General features: G+C 56.3%; 1 protein-coding gene across 3 annotated transcripts in view; it reads right to left on the bottom strand.

The window, feature by feature from the left end:
- The window catches only part of USP20 (ubiquitin specific peptidase 20), a 33277-nt gene extending 7666 nt beyond the window's left edge, over positions 1 to 25611 (bottom strand). For 2 of the 3 annotated variants that reach the window (XM_024562218.3, XM_045196835.2), the window contains exons 1-16: positions 25520 to 25611; positions 16614 to 16721; positions 15356 to 15452; positions 12775 to 12828; positions 11210 to 11272; positions 10761 to 10892; positions 9600 to 9696; positions 9052 to 9121; positions 8455 to 8568; positions 7238 to 7316; positions 4522 to 4963; positions 4024 to 4164; positions 3591 to 3706; positions 3142 to 3314; positions 2421 to 2515; positions 7 to 40 (exon numbers count right to left, since the gene is read on the bottom strand). In XM_024562218.3, coding sequence (XP_024417986.2) covers positions 7 to 40; positions 2421 to 2515; positions 3142 to 3314; positions 3591 to 3706; positions 4024 to 4164; positions 4522 to 4963; positions 7238 to 7316; positions 8455 to 8568; positions 9052 to 9121; positions 9600 to 9696; positions 10761 to 10892; positions 11210 to 11272; positions 12775 to 12828; positions 15356 to 15436 — 1691 coding nt within the window. In that variant the 5' untranslated portion in view covers positions 15437 to 15452; positions 16614 to 16721; positions 25520 to 25611. Of the gene's footprint in view, positions 1 to 6; positions 41 to 2420; positions 2516 to 3141; positions 3315 to 3590; positions 3707 to 4023; positions 4165 to 4521; positions 4964 to 7237; positions 7317 to 8454; positions 8569 to 9051; positions 9122 to 9599; positions 9697 to 10760; positions 10893 to 11209; positions 11273 to 12774; positions 12829 to 15355; positions 15453 to 16613; positions 16722 to 25396 lie in introns of all 3 variants that reach the window. The other variant, XM_045196834.3, reaches the window with a different exon arrangement.
- Positions 25612 to 25675: the final 64 nt, after the last annotated feature.

Below are 25675 nucleotides of genomic sequence, written 5' to 3'. Positions count from 1 at the left end.
ACTCACTTTTTGCAGCGCTCACAGCTGTACATGTTGTCGCCTAGGGCAGGGAGAGACAGGTACAGGTCAGCGGGAGGGTGAGTGGCGGCACACGGGCGCACGGCGGCTTATGCATGAGAAACACAAGCACAACACCTGCCCACCAGAGACTTATTTTGGCTTAAAGGACACACCGGCTGGGGCAGGGGTCGTCGCTGAAACAGGAGTGGCCGCACCCAGAGAGGGTAAACCATCAGTGGCGATCAGTTATGAGAGGCGAAGAGGGTCACTGTAGCGATAAAGGGGTCAACTCATCGAGAGGATGCGACCATTGTAAACATGGACGTGCCCAACCCTGGAGCACCGGAATATCTCAGGCAAACAGTAACACAACTGACAGGAGAAACAGACAGCAACGCAGCAGTAGGGGACTCTGCGCTCCGCTCCGCGCACCAGACCCCTGAGCGCACACAGATCGCCCGCCAGGAAGTCCATGGGGACAGCAGACCTGACCGCAGACAGGACCGCAGTGCAGAGCAGACACACCCGGCAGACATGCCCGACGGCTACAGAACACTCGTGCCCCAGAACCAGTCACACGCTGGACCTCGACACAAGCCTTACTGAATTTCCAAAGGTAGAAATCTTGTCTAGTGGCACTTCCAACCACAGTGGTATGAGGCTGGGAACCAATGACAAAAGGAAAACTGTAACAAAATACTCCCAACGACCAATGGGGCAAAGAAGAAATCAAAAGAGAATTCCGAGAGTATCTCGAGGCAATGAAAGTGAACGTTCAACGTACCAGCCCCAACGGGGGGCAGCAAGAGCAGCCCTCAGAGGGAATTTTGTAGCAATAAATGCCTACGTTTGCCAACAAACAAACAAAACCCCTCAAATAAACAACCTATCTTCAAGCCTCAAGGAATCAGAAAAAGAAGAAGAAACTAAGCTTGAAGTTCGCAGAATGCAGGAAATGGCAAGGATCAGTGCAGAAATGAATGAAACACACTAGACAGCAGGGAAAAAATCAATAAAACTAAGAGGACTTCTTTTTTTAAAAAAAAGGCAAGCAAAAACTGACAAATCTTTAGCTAGATTAACCAAGAAAAAAGAGGACTGAAATACACAGAACTATAAGTGAAAAAGGAGCTGTTACAGCTGACACCACGGAAACACAAGCACCAGAAGAGGCCACTCCGACACCCTGGACAGCCCGGGAGAGGTGGGGTAACGCCAGCCGCACGCCCACCGCAGCCGGCCCGGGAGAAAGAGAAAACCCGCGCCAGTCCGCAATGACTCAGAGGACTGAAGCAGTCATTGAAAACCTCCCAACACAGAAAAGCCTGGGTTCCAGGTGAATTCTACCAAACATTTAAAGAAGAATTAATGCCAGTCCTCCTCAAACTCTTCCAAAAATTGAAGAGGAAGCAGCACTCCCAAACTCATTTTTTAAAAGACTTTATTGATTTTTTGAAAGAGAGGGAAAGAAACATAGATTGATTGCCTCTCTCACGCCCCCTACTGGGGACCTGGCCCATGAACTAGGCATGTGTCCTGACTGGGAATCGAACTGGTGACCCCTTGGTTCACAGGCTGGCACTCAATCCACTGAACCACACCAGCCAAAGCCCCAAGCTTATTTTACAAGGCCAGCATTACCCTTATACCAAAGCCAGATAAGGAAACTACGAAAACTATAAGCCAATATCCATGATGAATATAAATGGAAAAATTCTCAACAAAATTCTAGCCAACCAAATTCAACAGCACATTAAAAACAATCGTGCACCATGATTAAATGGGATTTATCTCCAGATGCAAGGGTGGTTCAACATGCAAATCAATAAACATGATACACTACATTAACAGGGGGAAGGATAAAATGACATCATCCTGTCAGTAGGTACAGGAAAATCACCTGACAAACTTCCATACCCATCTTTTCGTGATAAAAGATCTCAACACACTGGCGCAGAAGAAACCTCAGCATAACACAGGCCGTGTGTGACAGCCCACAGCCAACCTCAGACTCCCCAGGGGAAAGCTGGAAGTGTTCCCTCTGAGATGGGGAAAAGGCAGGGGTGCCCACTCTCGCCACGCCTGTTCAGCACCGTACTGGAAGTCCTAGCCAGACTCAACGGAAAAACAGGAGAAGCACAGAAATGGGAAATTTCAAAATAGGAAACATCAACAGCCAATACTCTTCTGGAAAAAATGCTGAAGCTAATCAATAATCAAGGAAGTGCAGAAGTCAAGCATATCATTTTTGTCCACCAAACTGGAAAGAAAAGCAGGTGAGCTGCAAGGGGAGGACTCAGAGAACACGCAGCCACAGGTCCAGCCTGGCGGGGAGGAGGGGAACACCGACAGGGCAGCCCCAGAAACCTCAAGGTGCATGGTGACCAGCGACCCTGCCCATGCCAGCCCGGTCCACTCACCCTTCAGCTCATCGGCGGCAAAGAAGGCTGCGAGGCAGTCTTCCAGGGTGATGACTGGCCCCCAAAACCAGCTGGGGGTACAGGATACCACAAACCTATAGAGACAGAAAGGGGGTGGCAGGGGTGCTGCCAGGGCCTGAGCAAGGGTCAGAGTTGGGGACCTTGGGGTTGAGGCCCGACCAGGCCCAGCGAGGCATAATGGCCCAGGAGGTGGAATGGACAGAGTCTGGAGCCAGATGCCTGGGACCACCGGCCAGCAGGTCAGCGTCCTTGAGCCTCACCTTGCTCAGCTGCGGAGGGGCCTGACCACGCTGGCCATCCTCTGGGCGCGGCACATGTTCCCAATGCCAGGTGGGTGAAGCAGGCGCCGGGGCACAGTGGGGGCTACAGAAAGCCGCCACTGCCCCCCCCCCCCAGGCCAGGCCTGCGCCGCAATTGCCACCCTTCTCCTAGCTGCTGCCTGGTCACGCCTGTCGTTACCTGTCATCCAGCCTGAGGACCCACCCCATCCAGGCCATCACGGTGTGGATGAGGGGCACCCCCACCCCACCTAGCCGACTCCCACGCATCCTTCAGCCTGCAGCTCCCTTCTGGACTCTGCCCTCACTCCTACTAACGCTTGGAGTTTTGCTGCTTCAGGCCTGTTGCCTGCCCAGGCCCTGAGTCCCAGGAAGGCTGGGCCGGGTGCTCTTGTGTCTCCTGCGGGTGGCAGGGGGCGTACCGTCGGATATACTCCAGGATGAAGGCCAGCCAGCCCTGAGCAGTGTAGCTGTCCCCGCAGGCCCCCGGCTTAGCTGGCACGTTCTGGTAGATGGCCGAATGGAGCTTGGCCAGGTCCTCCTTGCCAGGAATAGGCAGTGACAGGTCCTGGAATGTCTCCACCGTAGTGGACACCTGTAGGGTTAAACGTCAGCCTGGGGGTCCACCTTCCAGAATTCCACCCTGCTTAGACCAAGCAGAGTCTGCACCCCAAGTCCCAGCCACCAGCCCACCGGTGTGAGGCAGAGGGCCTGCTCCTCAACTCCTGGACATGGGCACCCTGCAACTGGGGTCCTCCCCCTCGGGAAAGGCAGGGGCTTCAGGTACAGAACCCGGTCCCCACCCCAACCCTAGTGAGGACGCCTGAGGTGGCTGAAGCCTGAACGTCCCTCCCCACCGCAGGGTACTCACCCGGTCACAGGTGAGACACTGCACCAGGCTGAGGATGGAGCCGTCGAAGATGTCAGAGATGACGCTACGGTAGCGCTGTTCCTTCCGCCGCCGGCTGCCAGCGCTCAGCACCTGGGCTGGGGGCACAGCAGGGAGCTAGGTCCAGTCCCGGATGGGGGAAGTGGTGGGAGCTGAGGCTTGCTTTGCCAGGACAGGGGGTCAAATCTGAGTCATGTGACTGGATATGCAATTCACCACCCAGTGCCTCAGTCCTGACCTGGAAGGTGGGGCTCCCCCACTCGGGTCCCAGTGGTGTTAGGGGGGCTCAGAGATGCTGTGTGAGGAGCAGAACCCCAGCAGTGGGCGCTTGGAAACGCTGCTACAGGCACGCTTCCGCTCCCAGCCCCCAGCTCGGTGTGACGCCCCGCTGACCTCCCTGCCGAACCCGCCGAACCTTTCTTGAGCACGTAGGACGGTCCCATCCTCACGGGGCTCGCACGAGGAGGGCTGCTGGCCAGCTTGGTGTGGCCCTCGTGGTGGTGGACGGGGCTGCAGGGCCGAGATGCGCTGTGCATGTGGGCCTCGTTGTCGGGCTCTGGGGACAGAGCGGGCACTGTGCTGGGCCAGGCCGCCAAGCCAGCTCCAGGGTGTGATCAGGAAGAGGACCCATCAGCACCTCCTAAAGGGACTGAGGCCTGAACCAACAACCCCCCGTGTCCCTGTCTGCGCCAACACTTCATGTTCGCAGGGGAGGCTCAGGGTTCCAGGGCGGGCTCCGAATCCCACGCCCGCTTTGTCAGCTCCGTGGGTCTGCACTGCAGCCTCTTTCTCACCCAGCAGCTGGGTCTCATGGCAGAAACCCCCCCGCAGTGGTGGCAGGACTGAGAGTCGTGCTTGGCACACAGCAGGTGCCAGGCACACAGCTGTGGCTCCCGGAGCAGCCAGCTGGTACCTGGTGTGCGGCAGGGACTGGTGCACCGTGGCGAGGGCGGCCGAGCCTCTCGGGGCTGGTGGTCGAGGGCGGCCATGGCGGTGTCCACGTCCGCGTCCTCGTCCACCTGCTCGGAGTTGGTGCGCTGCTGGCCCCAGGGGAACTTGCGGTCCTTCATCCGCTCCTTCTCGGAGATGGCGCGGCCCGCCTCGTCCGCAATGAGCAGCTCCGCCTCGGGCTGTGAGCTGCCGCCACGGCCCTGCCCGTCACCCTCACCCCTGTCGCTGCTCGAGTCACAGGACAGAAACTCGTCCTCCGATGGGCTGCGGTCACCCTCCCTCTTCTCGTCTGTGTCGCTCAAGTCCGAGTCCCGAGCCTCCACCAGGGTCGCCGCCGCCACCACCGGCTCCTTGAGCTCCTCGTGCAGCTGGTCCATCAGGCAGCGCAGGAACTCCTGGGTGTCCTGGAACAGGGGCGGCATCGGCAGGGCTCTCCCTGGGTGGGGAGGAGCCTGCTGCATGCCCCCCACTGCTTCTGCTGCCCGAGGGGCCCAGCCAGGTGCCCAGCTGTCCTGGCCAGAGCCGGGGCAGACGCACTGACTGGCCTCTCACAGCAGCCTCCATGGCAGTCTGTCCCAACCCCCACCTGCTGGGCACCCCCTCCCAGGTCACACAGCAACTGCGAGTTGGCAGAGCCGAGGTCCCTGCTGCGCCCATCTGACTCCCAGCTGATGCTGGGCATCAACTATAACACAGCTTCCAACTCAGTGTGGGAGAGAGCAGAAGTGTCATGTTTAGTCACTAAAGTCACCTTGTTCCCTGAAGGAATGGACCCTGGGGACAGGCAGGGAGCCCCAGGAAGAAGGAAGGTGACACCAAAGGAGCAGGTGCAATGAGGGCTCCACAGAGTTCAGCAGAGAGCAGCGCCACCTGCAGGCCGGGCCGCCTGCACCCTGGACCAGCCTCTGGTTCTCCCTGCTCTCCCAGTCCTGCCAGTGCCCCGGGGCTGCCTTCCCTTGCCAAGGCGACCTGTGGCAGGCACACAGGATGTCACCTTCCTGCACACCTGGAATGTCGCCAGCCCAGCGAGAAGCCAGGGCAACAAGGCCTCGGGCACAGCCTGTCCCTGAGCCCAGCCTCCAGCGGTGCCCACGCAGGATGTGCTTTAAAAGGCCTGAAGACGGTGCGGCCAGATGGCCTCTCAAAGCTGGGGGCACTTGGTACCTCACTGAGCCACCAGGTTCGAAGTCCAGGTCTGTTCCTCGCAGCCCCTGACCCAGACGTCAGAAGCAGCACCCAACTGCTGATCACACGAGGCGGACCACATGCAGCGGCCAGACCAGCCACGCTCCCAAAGCCTCCTGCCAGGCACGGGGCGGGCGGCCTCTTCCCTCCACCCCCTCAGAGGGAAGGGAGGGCTCACTAAGCACTACCTTATCTCCTATCAGGGAGTGGGGAGGAGGCACCGTGTGCCCGGTCTGTGGTTCTGACTGGCTCTTTAAGAACCAGGACCTCATCCGCCATCCACTGTTCTTCCTTTTAACAAAAGGACTCTATGCTCCTTGCTGAGATCTCAAGCCATGTGGAAGCATGACAGACAGCATCCCCTGGCCATCAGGGGCCCTCGGCTGTGTCCACGCTTAGACCCAGAAACATCCTCTGCTGTGGGGGGATGTCAGGCAGCAGCAAGCAGAGGGGCCCTACTGCACTCTGTCCTCACTGAGCTCCTGGGATGGGACGGCTCTGCGAGGCCTGACTCCCATCCCTGCCTCTCTGTGCTGTGTGACCTGGGCGAGTTGTGAAACCTCTCTGAGCCTCAGCTTCTTACCTATAACATGGGGGTGAGGACAGGGCCCCCTGGAAGAGAGTTCTGTGGGGAACCTCTCAACTCATAGGGCTGCACCTATGTGGCAGGTAGTGACCACTTAATAAATGGTGGATGCTGGATTTTGGTCACTATGTGGACATCAATCATCACTCTCCAAAAAGGGCAGTGTTCGGGCAACGCTGGGCTTCTCAGCCAGGAGCCCAGCGTTCATCCAGCTGAGGGTGTGAGCAGAGAGCTGCCCAGCAGCCCTCAGCCTCGGAAGGGACGGGGGCATCCCTCACGTGACCACTCCTGGCCCCCTCGTTCCGGCAGTGGGAACTGCAGCCCAGACAGGCCCAGCTGCCCCTGCAAGCCCAGCAGTGAAAGCCCAGCCGTGTGACAGTGTGGGGCAGGGACCTGGACCACCACCAGCTCGGCCCGGGGCTGAGATGCGTACATGGCTGCAGTCTGTGTGGTCTTGGTCTCTGGCACTGTACGCCAAAGAAGACATCGGCTTCAAAGGGGTTCTCTAGGTTACAAAACTCGTAATCGAATGTTGACATAAATCAAAGTGGGACTCGGCCTGAGGTTTGGAAAACAAGAAACCATGTGCCGTTTTGGACACAGTGCTGAGACCCCCAGACTCTGGAGCTGGACTGCCTGAGGTGGGCTTTCCTCCACCCCATACCTGCCATGTAACCGGGGTGTGTGACCTGGCCGCTGAGCCTCGGCCTCCCCATCTGTTAAGTGGGGAGAACACCAGCAGGCTATTAGGAGGCCCCTACGTCCTCAGCGTGAAGGGCTCAGGCAGTGGGAGGACCCACCTCACAGCACTCAGCCTCTGCGCCCGTTTCCACGCACATCTCGGCTTCAAAGCCAGGCCTGGTAGGTCATGGCCCCGGGTGTCCCCTGGGCAGCTCAGATGGCCTACCTGCTGGGCGTAGCCTCGAAACATCGGGTTGACCAACTTGATGCCATGGGACAGGCTGGTGGGAACCACGTAGCTTGGGCTGTGGGGAGACCAGACCCGTGAGTGCCAGCGACCAACCCCGAGCTCTCCGTCCCCTGCGGGCTGATGGGCAGCCAGCCAGTGGGGTGGGATCAGACTCGGCGGGGGGTTCACTGCCCCTCTGGTTGGTGGGGGCCCACCAGGAGCCCCAGCAGGCTCACACACCTCTAACTGGGTGGCATCCTTTCCTGCTCGTCCATGGCATGCCTACTTTAAAACTGTTTTCATTCTAAAACAGCTACTGTGGCTTTTCTAATCTCAAAGGTAACACGTGCTCATTATTGAAAAATCTAGTACAGCACAGGGAATACAGGCAATAATCTTAGAGTTACTCTGTGCGGGGCCCCGCGGGCACTAGAGTTACCGGGGCAGAAGCACTTGGTACGTTACGTGAGTGTGTACCCACGACGCTGCACACCTGAAACTACTCTGCTATTTAATGCCCACTGTCGTTGAAAAAGGAAAAAAAAATCTAAAATTTCAGAAAAGCCTAACAAACAAACTTTGCCACTAACAACACCACCCAGAGATAACTACCATTAAGATTTCTAGACTTCCCGTGAAAATACAGACCCATAAAAAATTACATACAATGTATGTACCTAAACCAACTTGGCTTCTTATGAAGTCGGAACTACGTTGCATCACACTGCCTTAGAATCTGCTTCTGCACTTAATACATTTCTATGCCCTCATTTTAAATTATTCCCAATTTTGACTTTTTCTGGAGAAACGGGTCTAACCCAAGCTTCTGGTCTTTAAATTCATTCCACACCTAGCGGAAGCGCCCGCCACCACGTAGGAGGTCCCTTCCTACATGCACAGTCGTGGCTGCGACCAGCAAGTGGTCACGGTGGGTACTGGGGCCCTGGCACACACGCATCTGTGAAGTGGCTGCCAGCTGGGGTCAGCACTGGGTTCGGATTCTGGATCCATCTCTCATGAGCTGTGACCTTGAGCCAGAGGCTTCGATTTCTCTGAAAGTCAGTCTCCCCAGTTCACGAGACGGCTGGCTATGGTCTCCACCTCGCAGGGCTGCCGTAAGCAGGAGGGGCCGGATGCCCGGGAAGTGCTCAGTGGAGTGGCTGAGAGGAGCCCCCATCCCCACACCCCTGCCAGGGCCGGGGGCTGCCACTCACCGTTTCCTGTGCCACACCTCGGACACCAGCTTCTGGTAACTCCGGCACAGGGCTGGCTTCTTGTCCGTGCGTACCAGGCCGCCGCACTCCAAGAAGAACTGGGTCAGCGGAGGGCTGGGCATGGGCAGTGAGCCAGGTCAGGGGCGGGGGGAGGGGCAGCGATCAGTTGCCTCTCACGCGCCCTCAACTGGGGATCTGGCCTGCAACCCAGGCATGTGCCCTGACTGGGTATCGAACCCGTGACCCTGTGGTTCACAGGCCAGCACTCAATCCATCTCATTACGCAAGAAATAGATATTCATCGTAGAAAAACTACGAATAAGCAAACAGTAGCAATTGGCCTTAACCCCACCCAGTGAAGACAGCTACTCTAAAGATCTGGGGGCCTGTCCCTCCAGACTCCATGGACCTGTCCATGTTCCCAACAAAGCACAGGAAGGATCGCTGGGTCCAAGGGCACGTGTGTGTTTAGGGGGTTGATGTGTACCCATACACACGTGTCGTGGGCACATGCAGCAGAGCCTGGCGGCTGCTGCCGCTACTTCCAGGCTCCCAGGCCGGCTCCTGGCCCCACCCCCCGGGGAGGTGCCGACCTACCAGTTAGACAGGGCCTGCAGCGCGGCGTTCATGTAGCAGGAGTTCCCGAGGTTCTTCATGCCCGTGAGGCCTGGGGGGCCAGTGCACACAGGGCGGGGCGGTGAGCACCCTGCCCACCCCGGCCCCTCCCAGTCCACACCTGGAGACGGGCTGTGGCTCTCCAGCCACCAGGCCCAACTGCAGGAAGACACGGGCGGCTGGCATTCCACCCCGGAGGTCCACCAAGTAAGTAAGAGTCGTTCCTGCTCACGGCTACAGTCACCAGAGTGTATCAAACAGGCCAACTGTGCCCTCACCCCAGCCCGGCCCACTGTCCACACGGGACTGGCGAGGGGGCCCCATGGAGAGGGGCCAGCCTTCCCGGGGTCACATGGCAGAGACTGGGCAGGAGGACTTGGCCGGGTGGCTGGCACTCCAGGGGCAGCCACCACGTTCTATGGGCCGTCTGTCACTCCGCCCGATGTCCCGATGTCCCGTTAGTGCAGCTTCCCCACCCAGAGCTGAGCCCCGCCCACTGCCATGGCTCCCCCTGTTCTGAAGGCCATTACCTCGAGGTTTCAGGTCATCGTCCTCTGACTCCGACTCCCCTTCATCGGCCACGGCGATGGGGACAGCTTTCAGAGGGTGGGAGGGCAGTGGAGAGTCCTGTGTTCAAGACCCAGAGTGAGGAAGAGGAGGGGGTGAGGAGGGAGAGGGGCAAGGGGAGAGGCCCAGGGGCTGCCAGGGGAGGGAAGCCCGGCCACCCGGCCCGGGCAGGCTGAGTCAGCTCCGCCAAGCAGAGGGCAGTGTGGAGAGCGCTGGCACTGGTGGCCTCGCCCCGGGGACTTGTATTCTGTTTACAATGATGAATAATAATTATCTTATAACAAATTTGGAAAACAAAGAACATCAATGTGAATCCAAGTCTCCTGAGCCAACCACCGTTAAAAGTCTCTATGTCCCCCCCAAAAGCCCACATGTATATATATATCTTTAACTGTTAATACACACACACCCAAAACGGGATATTGTTTTACAGTCTTTTTTGTAAAAATAAGAAAACCAGAAACAGCTGTTGCGTCCGCGAGAGTACTAGATAAGCACGACCGAGCGCCCGTTCCGTGAGGACCCCCGAACGGGAGGGGTTCCGACATGCACGCAGGCACACCTGGGCCCCCCCAGAGCCCCCTCCAGTGGGCTGGGCCGACGGCCGGCTGACTGGCCATGACCAGGCCAGCGCATGCACGGGCTCACTGAGCCGCCACCTTTGGGGGCTGCACAGCACCCCGCTTGGTATGTGGCCTGGGTGGTACCCAGGCATGTCCCACGGGGAGCTCGCTGCAGTGACTACTCGTGACTGCCCTGGGCCCTGTTTCAGACCCGGGGGTGCCGGGGCTCCCCACAGACCTGCATGGGCCCCAGCCCCGGCTCCCCCAGGCCCTGCATTTCCACACACGGTCTCCCCACAGCCCGCAAGCTCCCTGAGGGAGGCCCTGTTCCCCGTCACCTTGGCGTCCTCATCACCTCCCATGGGCCTTGGCACAGAGCTGGGGTCCAGTGAGCATCCGCTGACACAAGCCCCTCAAAGTCACCTGGGAATGGCGACCAGGCCCAGACGCCATCCGGGACCCACTAATCTACACTTCACGGGGGCTCAGGTCACACTGCCCCGCCCTCCACATGTGTTACCACCAAGCGGAGTGACCCCCGTACCTGCTGTGCCCCCGTACCTGCTCGGAGAGTTTGGGTGAGGAGGCGGGCAGGGGGGCTGCCAGCCGCTGTTCCAGGAAAACCTCCTTCTCACAGGCGTAGCACCACACGCGGAACGTGGTCAGGTTCACGGTCAGGTTGTGCTTTTTTGCCTAGAAGGCAGGATCCAAAATAAGGTCAAGGATGCACTGGTCTGACAGGCACCCCGAGCCGTACAGGGGCTGCCTCTGCTCCCAGCCCTAAGGTCAGAATCTGCTCGCCCTGCCGCCAGGAAGGCCAGGGCTGCCATCGAGCAGACGTGTGCTTGCACCTGCCTCGGCCCCTGCTGCTGTGCCTGTGATTACTCCCGTTTTACAGACACAGCCTCGGAGGGCAGGGAGATGGAGCAGGGAGGCAGCTGGAGTGGGCTTTGGACTCTGGGCTGCCTGCCTGCCTGTCTGCACACCCGGGCTCCGGCCACCACACTCACCTGCGCGTGAATAGTGCTGTGGTCAGCGAAGGACTCTCCGCAGCCAACGTAGGGGCAGGCGACCTGGGGAGAGAGGGGAGGAGAGTGGATTGGGGCTGGCCAAGACCCAGTATACCCCCGCTCCATCCAAGAGGACTCTACCCAGCAGGGAGGCCCTGCCGCTGCACAGGAACACAGGTGCACCCCCTCAAGTTCTCGGGAACAGCCCCCTGAGAAAAAGCTGCCCCTGTCTCTGGGTGAGGCAGGCAGGGTGCCCTGGGCCACTGCTGTCCCACAGAAAGGCCAGGCAGGGCCACAGCCACTCCTGGGCAAGGACCCTCTCCACCTCCACTTGTCCCCTTTTCACCAAATTCATGAGGGGCCAGTTTTGGGGATCCATGTTTCTGGTGCACACACCTGGGTCTCAGCTGTTTTCTGATGGGGGATGCTGAATGGGCAGAGGTGGTGGAGCCCCCTGCTGACCCGGTGCCCCGCAGTGTGGCCAGCATGGCCCTGAGGACACTGCCTGTGGCCTTGTCCTCTCCTATCTCAAATCTACTCATCCACCAAGGCCCAGCTCAAGTGCCTCCCCACGGGGCCTGTGCCCCAGCCAGCAGCCTGCTTCTCCGCGGGAGCGCCTGGGGCCTTCCCACCTGCCCTCAGCACTGCACAGGCTGCCGAGGGCCTTGCGAGTCACAAGGGGTGTCGCGAGGTTTCTGTGTCTGTCCCCCTGGGGGGCTGTGGGCTGCCAGCAGGTAGGCCCACATCTTACACTTCGTGCTGTGGCCCCCCACCCCCAGGGGACCTGGCCAGTGCCTCACAGCCTACTTTGCACTGAGAGTCAGGCCCTGGGGGACCCTGCGTCTTCTGCAAAGACAGACTGGAACTGGGGTGTCCTCGCCCCCTAAAGCTGCCTTGTGTTCCTACCTGCATTTGTTTTTGAAGAACTTTGAAGTAACAGTCATTTTTAGTATAATTTGAAAATGTAATAAATACAAACATGTAGACAATTTGAAAACTACTGCAGGGTTAGAGAAGAAATAAAAATTGCCCATAACTCCACTACCCACTGAAAACCGTCGTGTTGTATCTGTTGGTCCCTTTTAATAAACAATAATTAGAACACAACCAGCCTCTGCTGCGCACTGTCTGCGGCCACACGCCCTGCCGCGCCCGTCATGGGCATCCTCTCCTCAGACTCTGCCTGGGGGGCGGACCCCACGAGGTGTCATCAGTGCCTGGCCCACCCCGTACAGGTGGAGCAGGTGGCTGCTGGAAGCCCCCGGGCTCGGAGCAAGACGCCCACATCAAGGTTGATGGGCACGTGCGAGCGGAGGACCCTGCCTCGTGTGTGGCTGGGACTGTCTAGCCCACCTCTTCTCCGACCGGCTTTCCCTTTTTGTCAATGGCTGCCAAGGCATCCGGCCAGGGACACGCTGACTCTGCGGCCCTCTTGGTTGGGAACTGCACCTGGGTCATCCATATCCAGTGTCCCCGCCAAGGTTCCAGCAGTGCCCACGGGCACGGACGTCCCCGCCTGGTCTAGACCGTGCTCCACGCCCCCAGCAGCGGCAAAGGGCCCTTACCTGCAGACAGGCCCACAGGTTCGGCCCAGAAACACCACATGACTGGCAGGCTCCCTGCGGGAGGTGAAGAGAAAACAGCAGAGGGTGACAACCTGTGGGGGCCCTCCCGGAGCCTCTGCCCGCCCCAGCCTGGGGGAGCCACACACCTGCCCCCACTGGCATCAGGCCCTAAATGGTCAGCTTAAAGGCTCTGTTTGCCTCAGAGAGGCCCTCTCCGGCCCCTCCCACCTAAGTCCGGTTCCCCATTTCACACTTCATTGTTTTTTGTTCGTTTTAATGATTTTATGTATTTATCTTTAGAGAGAGGGGAGGGAGGGAGGAAGACGGGGAAACATCAATGTGCAAGAGATACAGTGATCAGTTGCCTCTCGAACACCCCCCGGGACCTGGTCCGCAACCCAGGCACATGCCCTGACAGGGAATCCAACTGGTGACCTTTCAGTTCACAGGCCGGCGCTCGATCCACTGAGCCACACCGGCCAGGGCTACACTTTATTGTTTGAATTTTGTTTTATCAGATGCCTGCAAAAACATTTCCAATGAAGTCGTTTGGAACTTAGACCCCTTCACCCGCGAACTCATCTCAGCTTTGACTCCACCCTCTCTCCCCAGCCAGACCGTGGGCTCCGTGGAACAGAGGCGGTCTGTTTTGGCTACCCCGTGACTTCGCAGCGTCTGGACACACTAGGAGGTCGATGTGTTTGTTGACCACAGAAAACACCCAGGTTCCTGGTGGTCTGGGAGACAGGGCCTCCATCCGGTCTGCCGGTATCTCCCCTTCCTGCTTTAATAAGAGGATACACGCATCCTGAGCCCACCACCAGCCCGCCGCAGGCAGTTTCCCAGCCCCGCTGTGATCACGGGGCTCAGTCCTAGTGAATGGGACGGATGACAGCGAAAGTGACGTGTGCCACTTGGGAGCTGTGTGCTGCCCTTCTTCCTCTTTCCCTTTCCTCAAGCGCCCGGAATGTGGCTGTGATGGGGAAGCTGAAGCCACTGCCTTGGACTTGGACATGACAATGGCAGAGGCAGCCGATCAGTCCCAAGACAATTATGTAGGGCACGGTTTCAGCTGCTGTAACAAAGGGCCCTGGAATACAGCAGCTTACGTGAGATAGCTTGCGTTTCTTCCTAGCGGGCTACCTGTTCATACCCGGCCCCCCGTGGGTGTTTTTAAACAACGCCGGCTTCATCTTGTGGATTCCGGATGCTCAGAGAGGTGCTGCGGACATGCTCCCTGAAACGCCCACCCGAGCAGTCTCCAAGCGCTCTCGGTCTTTCGGCCCCAGAGGCACTAACATTCCAAAAGGCTGCCCCGTGCCGGCACACGTCTCCCCACGTTCTGCCTCCCTCTTCCCACCGCGTCCGCCTTGCTGCTTTCAGATTCCCTAGTCCTGCCTCCGCAGGGGGAAGAGTCCTGTTGGTTCGTCTCATTCGTTCCTCTGTGCAGACTTGGAAAAGCCCAGCATTGGACAGTGCAAATGTGCCAGAGCCTTGCCCAGCCCCTTCTTCAGACCACGCAAGAAGTGGAACTACTTCAAAGGAAGCCCCAGGTACACTGAAGAGCTGCTCTCTCACGCAGGCCAGGACCGGCGGGGCAGGGAGCCTGGACCACTAGCATCTGTGCCTGGAACTGAGAGCCGACAATATGTCCAGGAATCCCACCCCGTGACCCCACCTCTGGGAAGTGCCCCACTTGGGCCATGCCCTACGCGGGCTCTTGCCACGCCACAGGACATTTCTATGAGGCCATTCACCGCAGCGCCGTTCGTTTTGGCAGGCGGTGGCAAAGAGGCCAGGTGTCCGCCCACGGAGGACCGGTTGTGGAATCCACCCGTGAAATAGGATGCAGCTTCCAGACAAACAACGACAGAGCGGCCCCCGCAGCCGGTGTCTCCAGGCCTCCAAGGCACATTGTCACATGAATCAAGCTACCAAAGGGTCTCCAGCAGGCCACCTCTCATGAAATAAAGGGGAAAAGAAAAAGTAAGCCTATTTGCATATGTTGCCATAAAGAAACTCTGAAAAGATACAAAAGCAAACTAATGGAAGTGGTTACCTGAGGGTGGGCTGGAGAGGGTGGGGGGGGGCGGGGCAGGAAGGGGACTTCTGAACATTTCTATTCTTATAATCTTTCATTTTTGAACCATGTGAAAGTGTTACATCATCAGGAAATTTTCATTTGACAGTGAAAGATGATGACACGTCCTCCTGAGTGAAAGAGGCTGGCCCATCGCCGGGGCAGGGGAGCAGGGGGCACCCCCCAGCCCTGCTCAGGTCGCAGGGGTGAGAATGCCTGCAGAGTCTCCCTGTGATTCCGTCCGTGCCCTGCGCACCCACTCCAGCCACTAGTGGACAGGGCGCTGGGGCCTCCAAGGACCAGGAGAAGCGCCCGCTGAGGCCGCTGGACCCAGCCCGCAGGCCTGCAGAGCAGAGCACACACCAGCTCCGCCCTCCCCCCAGGAGGGCAGGCCAGCAGAGGCCGCCGGGGAGCCAGTCTGCCGCCGTTTCAGAAACATTTGTCCCCTGGGCGCAGAGGCCCCGAGTGTGGGTCTCAGCCCCCATATATCCGGCCCCGCACCTTAGATTTGAGCAGCAAGTCGTCTTTGGTCACCTCCCCTACGGAGTCAAGGTGAGGGCAAAGGTCCCTGGAGTCCCCCATCCTGGCCTGGTCTCACCTGCGGGAAACCACAAGAGTCCTGGGTGAGACACCCGGCCATTGCTCAGGGCAGGTGGGGGGCTAGTGGTCATGTGCACGACCTTGGCCTCGCGGCCTGGCTCAGCCACACCACCAGCGGGACTTCTCTGGGCCCTCCCCCCACTCCTTGCCCGGGCACTGGGGTGAAGAGAACCCCACCCCTGGGCCGCTCGAAGGCCTCACAGCAGGAGTGTGAAGAGCTGGTGAAATCAGGATCGGCTCTGGGGGTGTCACCAGCGCCACTTCTCTGGCTGTGAGACTGTACCAGGGGCCCACCAAAGAGGAGGTGCCCCAGGGGCAACTGGGCAAAGGGCACGTGGGACCTCCCGGTGCATTTTGGGCAAGTTCCTGTGAGTTACAATTATTTCCAAAGATAACATATAAAAGCCAATTAGTAAATGCTTCCATTGCCCAATATGTTAGCAGAAGCCATACCCAGGACTCTGACTGCTGGTTCTAGCTCCAAACCGTTGCCAAGAAAGGTCCAAACCGACCAAAGATGCAAGTGGAGGCTGCTTTAATGAGGGGCAGAGGCTGCGTGCCCTTCGGAGGCAGGTGGACCCCCAGCCCTTCCCTTAAGCCACCTCCCCACCCCCAAAGGTCAGCCAGGGACCCAGACTCCTGGCCAGAGCAGGAGGTACTGGGGCGGATTCGATGTCACACATTCATCAGTTAGGACCCCCCCAGCAAGCTCCGAGGCAGTGCTGGCTAGCCCGTTCTATAGACGAGGGAAGGGGCTCCTTCTCCTCTGGGCCTGGCAGACGGGAGGGCTACAGCTAAAGCTGAAACCCAAGCTCGTCTCACTCGATGGCCTCCCGCTCACGTTCTCTCTCTCACTTACGCGAGGTGGGAACAGAGGCGGAAATCGACAGACCTACAGTGCAAACCACTCCCACGTGCCCACTGCCTGGCTTCCACAGTTAACTCATGGCCAGTTCTGCTTCGCTTCACCTCAGCCCCCCCACTTGCTCTTTTTTGCAGCAAATCCCAGATCTCATATCATTTATTTGTGTATGTTTTTCTAAAAGAGGACTTGAAAAAAATCATAAACACAATTCCATTATTTTACCTAGAAGGAAAAGTCCATACTCCCTCTCCAGTCTGAAGGGCCGCCCCCGAGTCAGGGATGCTGGGAGCCTACCTTTGTGTACAGGCACTGTCCCAGGAAGCGGCCGGCATCCACATTCTCTGTTGGCAGCCGACTGTGGCGGCTGCGGAGGGCTGGAGCGAGAGGCCTCGGGCAGGGACCCTGGGGGGACAAACCAGTGTATTTGAGGTAGTTCTGCTGTTTTCAAATCACTCAACACCGACCAGTGATGCCCGTGGACCCTTCCCGAGTCGCTGCTGGGCATCACCTCTGTGGATCCCGAGAGGGGAGACGAGCAGGCTCTGCAGGACAGGGCCACGGGGCCTCTCCAGCCATCGCTGCCCTCTCAGGACGGAAGGCTCAGTCCCTTCCGCACGTTCCACTGGGGCCTTCAGCGCATCTTCTGAGCTGCCCAACAACCCCGGGCTGCTCAGAGCCCTTGACCCCCCCAAGTCCTGAGCAACCCCAGGCAGCAGGTGTAACCGGGGTCATCCACTCATCACCACGGCCCCCTTCCTCAGTGGGCCACACACCGGTGTGCCACGGAGCCACTGAAAGCGATGGGTGTGTACAGCGAACTTCTTTATAAGTAGAAAGAGTAAATGCTAACGAGAAAAGGAATGGTGCAGTCAACACCTAGACCAGCAAGTCGCTTACTGCCGTTTTCAAGTGTCGTGGGCTGCACATAGCCGTCCGCGCTACCCTTTTCCACCAGTGACAGCACGGAGTCTCGTTGACACCGGCATCCCCGCGAGTATGTGGGTGATGCCTCGCACCCTGAAATCACACTATGGCTGCCAGGCCTCACTAGGCAATAGGAATTTTTGGCTCCATTATATTTTTATGCGGTCCAATTTCTATCACCCAGGATTATTTTTGTCTGCAGTCACGCACTGCATAATGACTTGTGGCCAATGATGGACCACAGACAGGACGGAGGCTGCCTGGGGCAGAGGGTGAGGCGACATGGCAAAGAGGCAAGAGAAAAATTTCTGCGGTGTTGGAATGTTCTAGATCTTGACTGGGATGGGATTTAACCAGTCAAATCTCAGGAAATACATCTTTAAAGTGCATGCATTTTACTGTATGTGTTGTGAATAAAATTGATTAAAAGCACTTTAAATCCCAACTTGTCTGTCGTGACAGACCAGCTCCATGGTTGTCTAGGGCTGGGACGGGGAGGAAGACAGGTACCATTCGACAACACTCTTCGAAAGAGTACAGTTTATTGGATATAAATTACACCTAAAAAAACCCCTGATTTAAAACCCGGAAGAAAAAAAAACCAACCCACACTTTAAACACGTGACTGAGACCTATGTTATCAATACAGATAAGACGTGGAGAGTGTTGAATAGTAAAAACGAGCTGCACCACCTCACACCCAGTGGCGACGCTGGCAGCTGGTGGACTGTCGGCGGAGTGCAGGTACGGCCTCTACTACGGGACACCGTATGGAAGCTCCCCGAGAGGCAAACCCAGGATCACCGGGCGGCACAGCAAGCGCACCCCGGGTGCATGTTTGTTCCTGGAGCACTATTCTCAGTAGCCGAAGGTGGAAGCCACCCATGTGTCCGTCTAAAGACAGATGGACAGACAGAACCTGGTCCGTACACACCACGGAATATGGTGCAGCCTTAAAAAGGAGGCTCTGACACCTGCCACCACCCCAGTGACCCTTGAAAACAGTATGTTCGGCGCAGAAGCCAAACACCATGGGATCCCCTCCTGTGGATGCTGAACAGTGCGCTTAAAATGATGATGATGATTTTGTTACAGGTATTTAACCAGGATTTTTAAATGCTTAGGTGTTTTTTGTTTTTGTTTTTGTTTTTAAGTTGTAGAAGGATAGCCTTGGCCGGATGACTCAGTGGGCTGGAGCATCGTCCCATACACCAAAAGGTTGCAGGTTCGATCCCCAGTCGGGGAGTATCTGGGAGGCAACCGATCGATGTTTCCCTCTCTCTCAAAACAATAAATATATCCTCAGGTGAGGATTAAAAAAATAAAGTCGCAGGATCCACATAGTATGGCACCCTTAAAAAGATTTGAAAACGCTGGGCAGGCAGAGAGATTGTGAAGTGAATGTTCACTGACCAGGAAAGATTCGGGTCCCGTTAGGTGCCCTGCCACGCTGCACCCTTACCTCTGTCCTCTCTCATCCTTCAGGTCCCAGCTGCACTGTCCCCTGACCAGCAAAGGCATCTGCTGGCCACCCCGCTGAATGCATTGCCACCCTTCCCACTACCCTTGCTCTCAAAGAAGGCCCCCTGTCCGTCCTGGCCCGGATGAGCATGCCCTGGACCCACGGGACAAATGCCCATTTTTCGGTTGTTGAATGCCTTGTCTCCACTCAAGAACGTAAGCATCCTGAGGGCGGGATCCGTTTGGTCCACAGCTGTATGCAAACTACACAGAGCGGCCGCTGGAGCACAGTAACTTCCCAGTGGGTATTTAATGAGTGGGTCAGCAGGGCAAAACGCTCTAAGACACTATTGTAGTCCAGTTCCATTTTGAATAATTTCAGTTTTTGTTTGGTGCCCACAGAAAGGATGTTATCTCTGGGAAGGGGAAACAAGTGATTCTTATTCCCTCCTCTTTTGCTTGTCTGCATTTTCTGCAGTGAATGTGTGTTGCTTTTGGAATACTGCATACAACCTGATAAATTACTTTTGGCTATTCATGAAGTTTCAAAAAGAAGAAGAGCATGTGTCTGGCTTCTTTGGGCCTCCTCCTGGGACTGTCCTTGCTTTTCCCCAGACCCCCGAGAACTCTCTGGGGGGACAGAAGTTCTCCCCCTGGAGCTCCCCAGGCCGACAGAGTGCAAACAGGACGTGTGGGGTCAGTTTCAGAGAAGGGCCGGCAGCACCTGCGAGGACCCGGAAGCCCCTGTGGTGGAGGGGCCTCCGCAAAGGCCTGAAAGTACAACTTTCACTTTTACTACGTGACTCATTCAGGGCGATCTGCTCTTTTTTTTCTCTCTCTCTCTCTTTAAAGATATTATTTATTCATTTTAGAGAGAGGGGAAGGGAGGGAGAAAGAGGGAGAGAAACATCAATGTGTGAGAGATACATTGATTGGTCGCCTCTTGCGCGCCCCCAGCTGGGGACCTGGCCCACAACCCAGGCATGTGCCCTGACTGGGAATCGAACCTGTGACATTTTGGTTTGCAAGCCAGAGCTCTCAGTCCACCGAGCCACACCAGCCAGGGCTGATCTGCTCTTAACACGTTTGTTTTGCCTCATTAACATCCATGTTGGATTAAAATTTCTTATCTTCTCCTACGTATCCTGAGAGTAGAAAAAGATATATATTTTCATTTGGTTTTAACACAATTAAGATACATCTCTGCGGAAGCTGGAAAACAGAGACAAACATAAAATGAAATATGAATCACCCGTAACCCTACTACGCAGGAAAAAAGACTGTTACCGTTGGGGTTAAGTCCGGGTCCTAGGTATGAGCACAATTTTAAAAACAAAACTGGATACAACAGATACGTTTTTGTATACGACTTTGGGTTTATATCACACGCATTTCTCATGTCATTTAAGTTTCTTTTCAAAAACTTCATTTCTTACGGCTGCATAATATTATAGCAAATCTAACTTAAACCTCACTTAACTACTTTGGACACTTTGTAGTTAACACTTCGGGTTTTGCGTGTATGTTATGCCATAGAAATAAGGCAGTTAGCAGTGTGGGGGCCGACACCCCCCAAACCGGAATTTATTTATAAGAAATTGTGTACTTATTCTTACGTATTTCAACTTCAGGCACCTTCAAAGTCCTCTCCACTGATGCAGTACACCCATTGAGACGTTTTTGCCACTGCTCAAAACAGTGTTTGACCTTGTTGATTTTGATGCCTTTTTGTGTTTCTGCCGTTTTTTGTTTCACCTCTTCCCCATCAGCAAAACATTTCCCTGTGAGGCCTTTTTTCACCCGGGAATACAGCAACAAAAAAAGTTGCTCAGTGAGCGATCAGGTGAATAGGGAGGGTGGAGCATGGGAGTCATACGTTTTTGGTCAAAAACTGCTGAACACCCTGCGTGGTGTGGTCAGGTGAATCTCGTAAATCACCCACCATGAAATGGACAAATGCATTGAAAAATTCTTCAAAAAAATTCACTGAAGCTGAATGCAGCCTCTCACAACACCACCAGCTGGCACACTGATACAGATGGGTGTATCACCTAGTGGGGGGAGCCTGTTACTACAAGGGACCCACCCTCCAGAAGATAATTTCGGGTTTTTTCAGGTCTCCCTCGTATTTGGGAATTTAAATCTTTGACTACATCTTTGACCAAAGAAAAATTACTGAGTCAAAATGGATATTTTCAAGGCTCCAACTGTATATTGACAAATGGTCCCCCAGAAAGATTACGTAAACTTACCTGCCTACTGCTCTGACTGGTGTGGCTCAGTTGGCTGGAGCGCTGTTTGTGAACCGAAGGGTTGCGGGTTTGATTTCCAGTCAGGGCACACGCCTGGGCTGCAGACTCCATCCCACACTGGGGTGTGCGAGAGGCAACCCACTGACGTTTCTCTCCCTCTCTCCCTCCCTCCCTTCCCTTCTCTCTAAGAAAATAAGTAAATAAATAGAATTATATAAAACGTCAGTTTCTGTGGAGGGGAAAAGTGGAGTGGCGGCACCCAAAGCTGCGGGTGTTTCATATTCCACACGCAGGACCTGAAACATGCGAAGTGCATGCATCTGCACGGACCACACCTTACCTACCTCAGCTGTCTACAGGTTTCCACGCTGCCTTATCTGGTGCCCAACCAACACGGAGCGCTGAGATTTGGGGGGTGGAAACGAGGCGGGCACAGGTCTCGCCCTCATGGGGCTGAGTTCCATACTTCAACGCCAGGCTACATGTATGCCGCCAGGAGGGACGTTACAATTCCTAAGGGCAGCCACCTTTTCTCACGCTACTGCATGCCCGTGGTTTCACACACATTAATCCTGGAGTTGACCGTAATTATGGGAAGCAATCATAGCGAGAGCTAGCCCTGCATTTGGCTCCCTGCTCTTGCCGCTCGCAAGCAGTGCGTCTTTAGCTAAATCACTGAGTCTGCAGTCACCTCGCCCAGGAAGTGGGACAGAGCCAGCACACTGGGTGACTGGGAGGGTGGTGAGACAATGCACAGGAAGCACTGAGCACAATGACTTCTGGTCACGTGCACCCTCAGGACGGCTCCAAGTGTGCACTTATCTGCCTACCGAGAACGCTCAAAAACCATTTAGTGCTCTGCTCTGTGTTACTGGCCATGTTTTATAGATCAGCAGACTGAGGGTGCTAGGAACGTTAAGTCTCATGTCCAAGGGCACCTCCCATCAGCTTTTCGCTCAGGCTTCCATTGCCCAGGGCAGCCGGGCCCACCAGCCCTGCCAAGAAATGCACAGTGTGGACCAAGCGTGACACCCAGCAGGTGCCTAATGCATGGTAGTTCCGATTCTCAGTGCTATTTCCTAAGGTACAAGCTCACCTCCTGGGGCTTTGGACATCAAAGTGAAGCCAGGAAACAGAACCTCAGGGAATGGAGCAAATCCTTAACCAGCTTTCCCCATCCCTGGGCCGCCAGCACTTCTGCTTCCGGCAACCCGATTCCCTTTCTCCACGCAAAGGGCACTAAACAGACATGACAGAATTGGATCCTGGGTTAATGGGGTAAAGGGCATTAGTGGGACAACTGAGAAATTTGTTATGGATGGAATGTGCCACTCAGATTTCTACATTGAAGCCCTGACCCCCAGTACCTCAGAATGCAATCTTACTGGAGACAGGGTCTTCAAACAGGCGAGTGAGTACAAGTGAGGTCTTTAGGGTGGACCTTAGCCCAGTCTCACTGGTGCCCGTGTCAGAGGAGGACATCTGGACAGACAAGGAGGCACCAAGGATGCGCCCAGAGGAGAGACCGTGTGAGGACACAGCGAGAAGGTGGCCGACACAAGCCAAGGGAGAGAGGTCTCAGGAAAAACCAAAGCTAGCTGACACCTTGATCTAGAACTTCCAGGCTCCAGAACCATGAGGAAATTGGTTTCTGTTGTTCTGTCACCCAGCCTGTCGTTCTTTATGGCGGCCCTAGCAGACTGATATGGCATTATATCAACACTGAAGTTTCTGAAGATGGAAACTGTTTTCTGATTATGTGTTATAATGTCGTTGTTTTCAGATGATTCCCCCTGAAATATTTAGGGGCAAACTGCTCTTACATGGGGAACTTACTCTTACATGGATCTGCAATAATAATGATAGAAATCATGAGTATACAGAGAGTAAATAGGGCTAAACTATTAGGAATTGGTGAACAAGGTGAAGGATATGAATGGGATTTCATTCTATTGTTTTAGTAACTTTTCTGTAAGTCTGGTTTTCTTCAAAATAGAAACTTTTTAAAGATGCCTTTTCTCTCATTTAAGGTGGGAGCAGGGAGTGGTCTTTTGGAAAAGGTAACCCTAGGTCAACAGCAGCAGCTCCAGGACCCAGGACCCAGCACCCACTGCGAGTCAGGCTCGAGCCCGCCTACGTGCTCTCAGGTGAGCACCGCTGTTCCTCACTTGGCAGAGGATGCTCTGAGATCTGAGATGGATAGCCACTGCCCAAGGCCACGCAGCGAGGAAGTGACAGAGCTGGAAGTGAGCCAGGCTGTCTGTCTTCACAGCCTCCCCCACCCTGCCCCCTGCGCAAACAAAAGGAGTGCACACAGGAGGCGTTTAATAAAGACAGAAAGGGGAAGAAGCCTGCCCTGCCGAGAGAGCTGGATCCTGGGAACGGGCCCTCTTGCGAGCAGCTGGTCCACTGGACTGTGCTGCCCGACTTGCCGGCCAGAGGCGTGGCGCCTTCACCGCTTCCCCACGGCGACCCTGGAGTGCCTCTCCCTCCTGACCCACCAGGACCGCCTGCTTCTTCTCTTGGGGATGGGAAAGCAGGAAGAAAGGAAGCAGGCTGGCAGGTCTGGCAAAGTGCCCACCCACTCAGGGCCCGGGTGAGGCTTCCAAGACGCTTCATCCTGGATAAGGGCAGGCACTCTGTCCTCCCTGGGGCCAGCACTGAGTGAGGGGAAAGTACCTCCCCAGGGACACAGCCATCAGGCAGCATGGCCGGGCCTGGCACCAGCTGCTGAGACCAGGCCGCAGGTGCCCATTACTCATCATTTTCCTGGAGGTTCCGGCTACAACCTCCTTGTAGCCGGGAGGGAGCCAAGTTCCTCAGGACAGGAAAGGTGATGCCCCCACCAACACAAGGGCACCCCCTGACCCGGTCCTCACACCCACACCCCTCTGGTGGTACCCTTTCCCTCCCTCCTGCCCTCTTTTCTCCGGTCGACTTCCAAGCAATTCCATTTTCCCTAAATCCCCAACATACTCCTTCCTTTAACCCAGTCTTAATGCATGCCCAACACACTGTTTCCTCTCACCCAGTCTTCATTCACTGAGAGTCCACCGTCCTTTTGACTCAAAGCAGAACTCTCAGCCTCCTCCTGCCTTGGCAAGCCCTGCTGCCCACACACCTCCAGTTATCCTCACTGGCCTTACCCACTCCGCCCTCCGCCTCCCTCCCCATGTACTCAGAGACCTCACTGAATCCTCAGAACCGCCCTGGGGGTTGGCAACATTGGAAGCTAAATCCATCTCCACCGCCATCACTGAAGGAGGCCTGACAGGCTCAGAGAGGCAGAGGAACTGGCTGGAAGTCACACAGCTACTAAACCGCTTTGTCCAAAGCCCAAAGGCTGTTCTGAGACATCCCGAGTCTACCTGAGAGGGCCATTTGTCTCAGTCCAGGGGGAAAGAACAACGATCTTAGAGGAGGATGCTCCAGAAAGAAGTGAGGCATTCCAGAAACGCTGCCCCGCTTCAGAAGGGTCTTCAGAAGAGGGAACTGAGAACGGCCTCCATCAGCCCCTCCCCACAGCCCATGAGCTGCAGTAAGAGCAGCTGCAGCCAGCACTTACTGAACGGTTACCATGCCGGGCGCTGCGCAGAACGCGCGGCAGTGCCAGGCCTGCGAGTGGTCTCTGCTCCACCTTCCGGCTGTGTGACCTGAAGCACGCATTGCCTCCCTGAACTCAGGCACTCTCGTTTGCAAAATGAGGAATAACCGAATGACTCCATTGGCTAGTTGGGCAAGCTCAGTGAGATCATGCTTATCCCAGTACCTGCCACCTAGTGAGCGCTTAGTAAGAGGCGGTGCTTTCAAAGGAAAGGACCAGCCTATAATGACAGAAGGAAAACTACTATTTAAGGGGTTCCTAAAAGCCTTCGAAGCCACTATTCTTGCATTTAGTTATTTCCTACGCGTTTGTCGATGCCCATACTGCAAACAAACTTAATCCTCACAGCATCCTCGGGGTGGAAGGGGCAAAGCGCAGAGCGACAGTCCTCGTGGCAAGGGACGAATGCAAGGCCCCCGAAAGGTCCAGAAAGGCGGCGGGCAAACACCCGAGGAGGGGCCCTAGGGGTTCAAAACATCGGACGCGCCTCTCCTCGGGCAGAAGTGTCTGAGTGTCATTTTCAGCTGGGCAGTCGGCGTTGGGACTTTAATTCAGCCCCACTAATAAGTGGTCATCTTTTGTCCTTAAAGGGAAAAAATACACGTCAGGGCCCAGACCCGGGGGGAAATACATGTCAGCGCCCCGAGACGCGACACGCATGCTTTCAGCGCTGAATCAGGCCCTGGAGAATAAAGAGATGGCGGCTCCTGTCCCGGAGAAGCAACGAGTCCCCGGGGGCTCTAAGTGGGGCGACGGGACACTCGAAGATCCCCCGGGCGCCGGCCGGAGAAGGGGTGGGGTGACGGCGGTCGGGGGGGTTCCCGGGCTCCGCTCACCTGGCCACGGCGTTTAGCGCACTTGACAGGGCCAGGCACTCCGGTGGCCGGGAGCAGGGCTGGGGTCGTCCCTGCCCAAGAGGCCCGGCCCCCTGAAGCAGCCGGCAGCAGCCTGAAACTCACCTGCCGTCGCTACCGAGCCACCGCTGCCTGTCAGTCAAACGCAACCTCGGCGGCGCCGCGCAGAGTCGTGGGGCCCAGGCGGCCGCGCCCCGCCTCCTCTCTTTGATCGCCCAATCGGGAGAGGCCTACGCCACCGATGGGGGCGTGGCCAGGTGG

This window comes from Desmodus rotundus, unplaced genomic scaffold, assembly GCF_022682495.2.
Source record: "Desmodus rotundus isolate HL8 unplaced genomic scaffold, HLdesRot8A.1 manual_scaffold_161, whole genome shotgun sequence".
In the NCBI taxonomy this organism is placed as follows: Eukaryota; Metazoa; Chordata; class Mammalia; order Chiroptera; family Phyllostomidae; genus Desmodus; species Desmodus rotundus.
The sequence above is the reverse complement of the archived record's forward strand: the minus strand, read 5'-3'. Positions and strand labels throughout refer to the sequence as shown.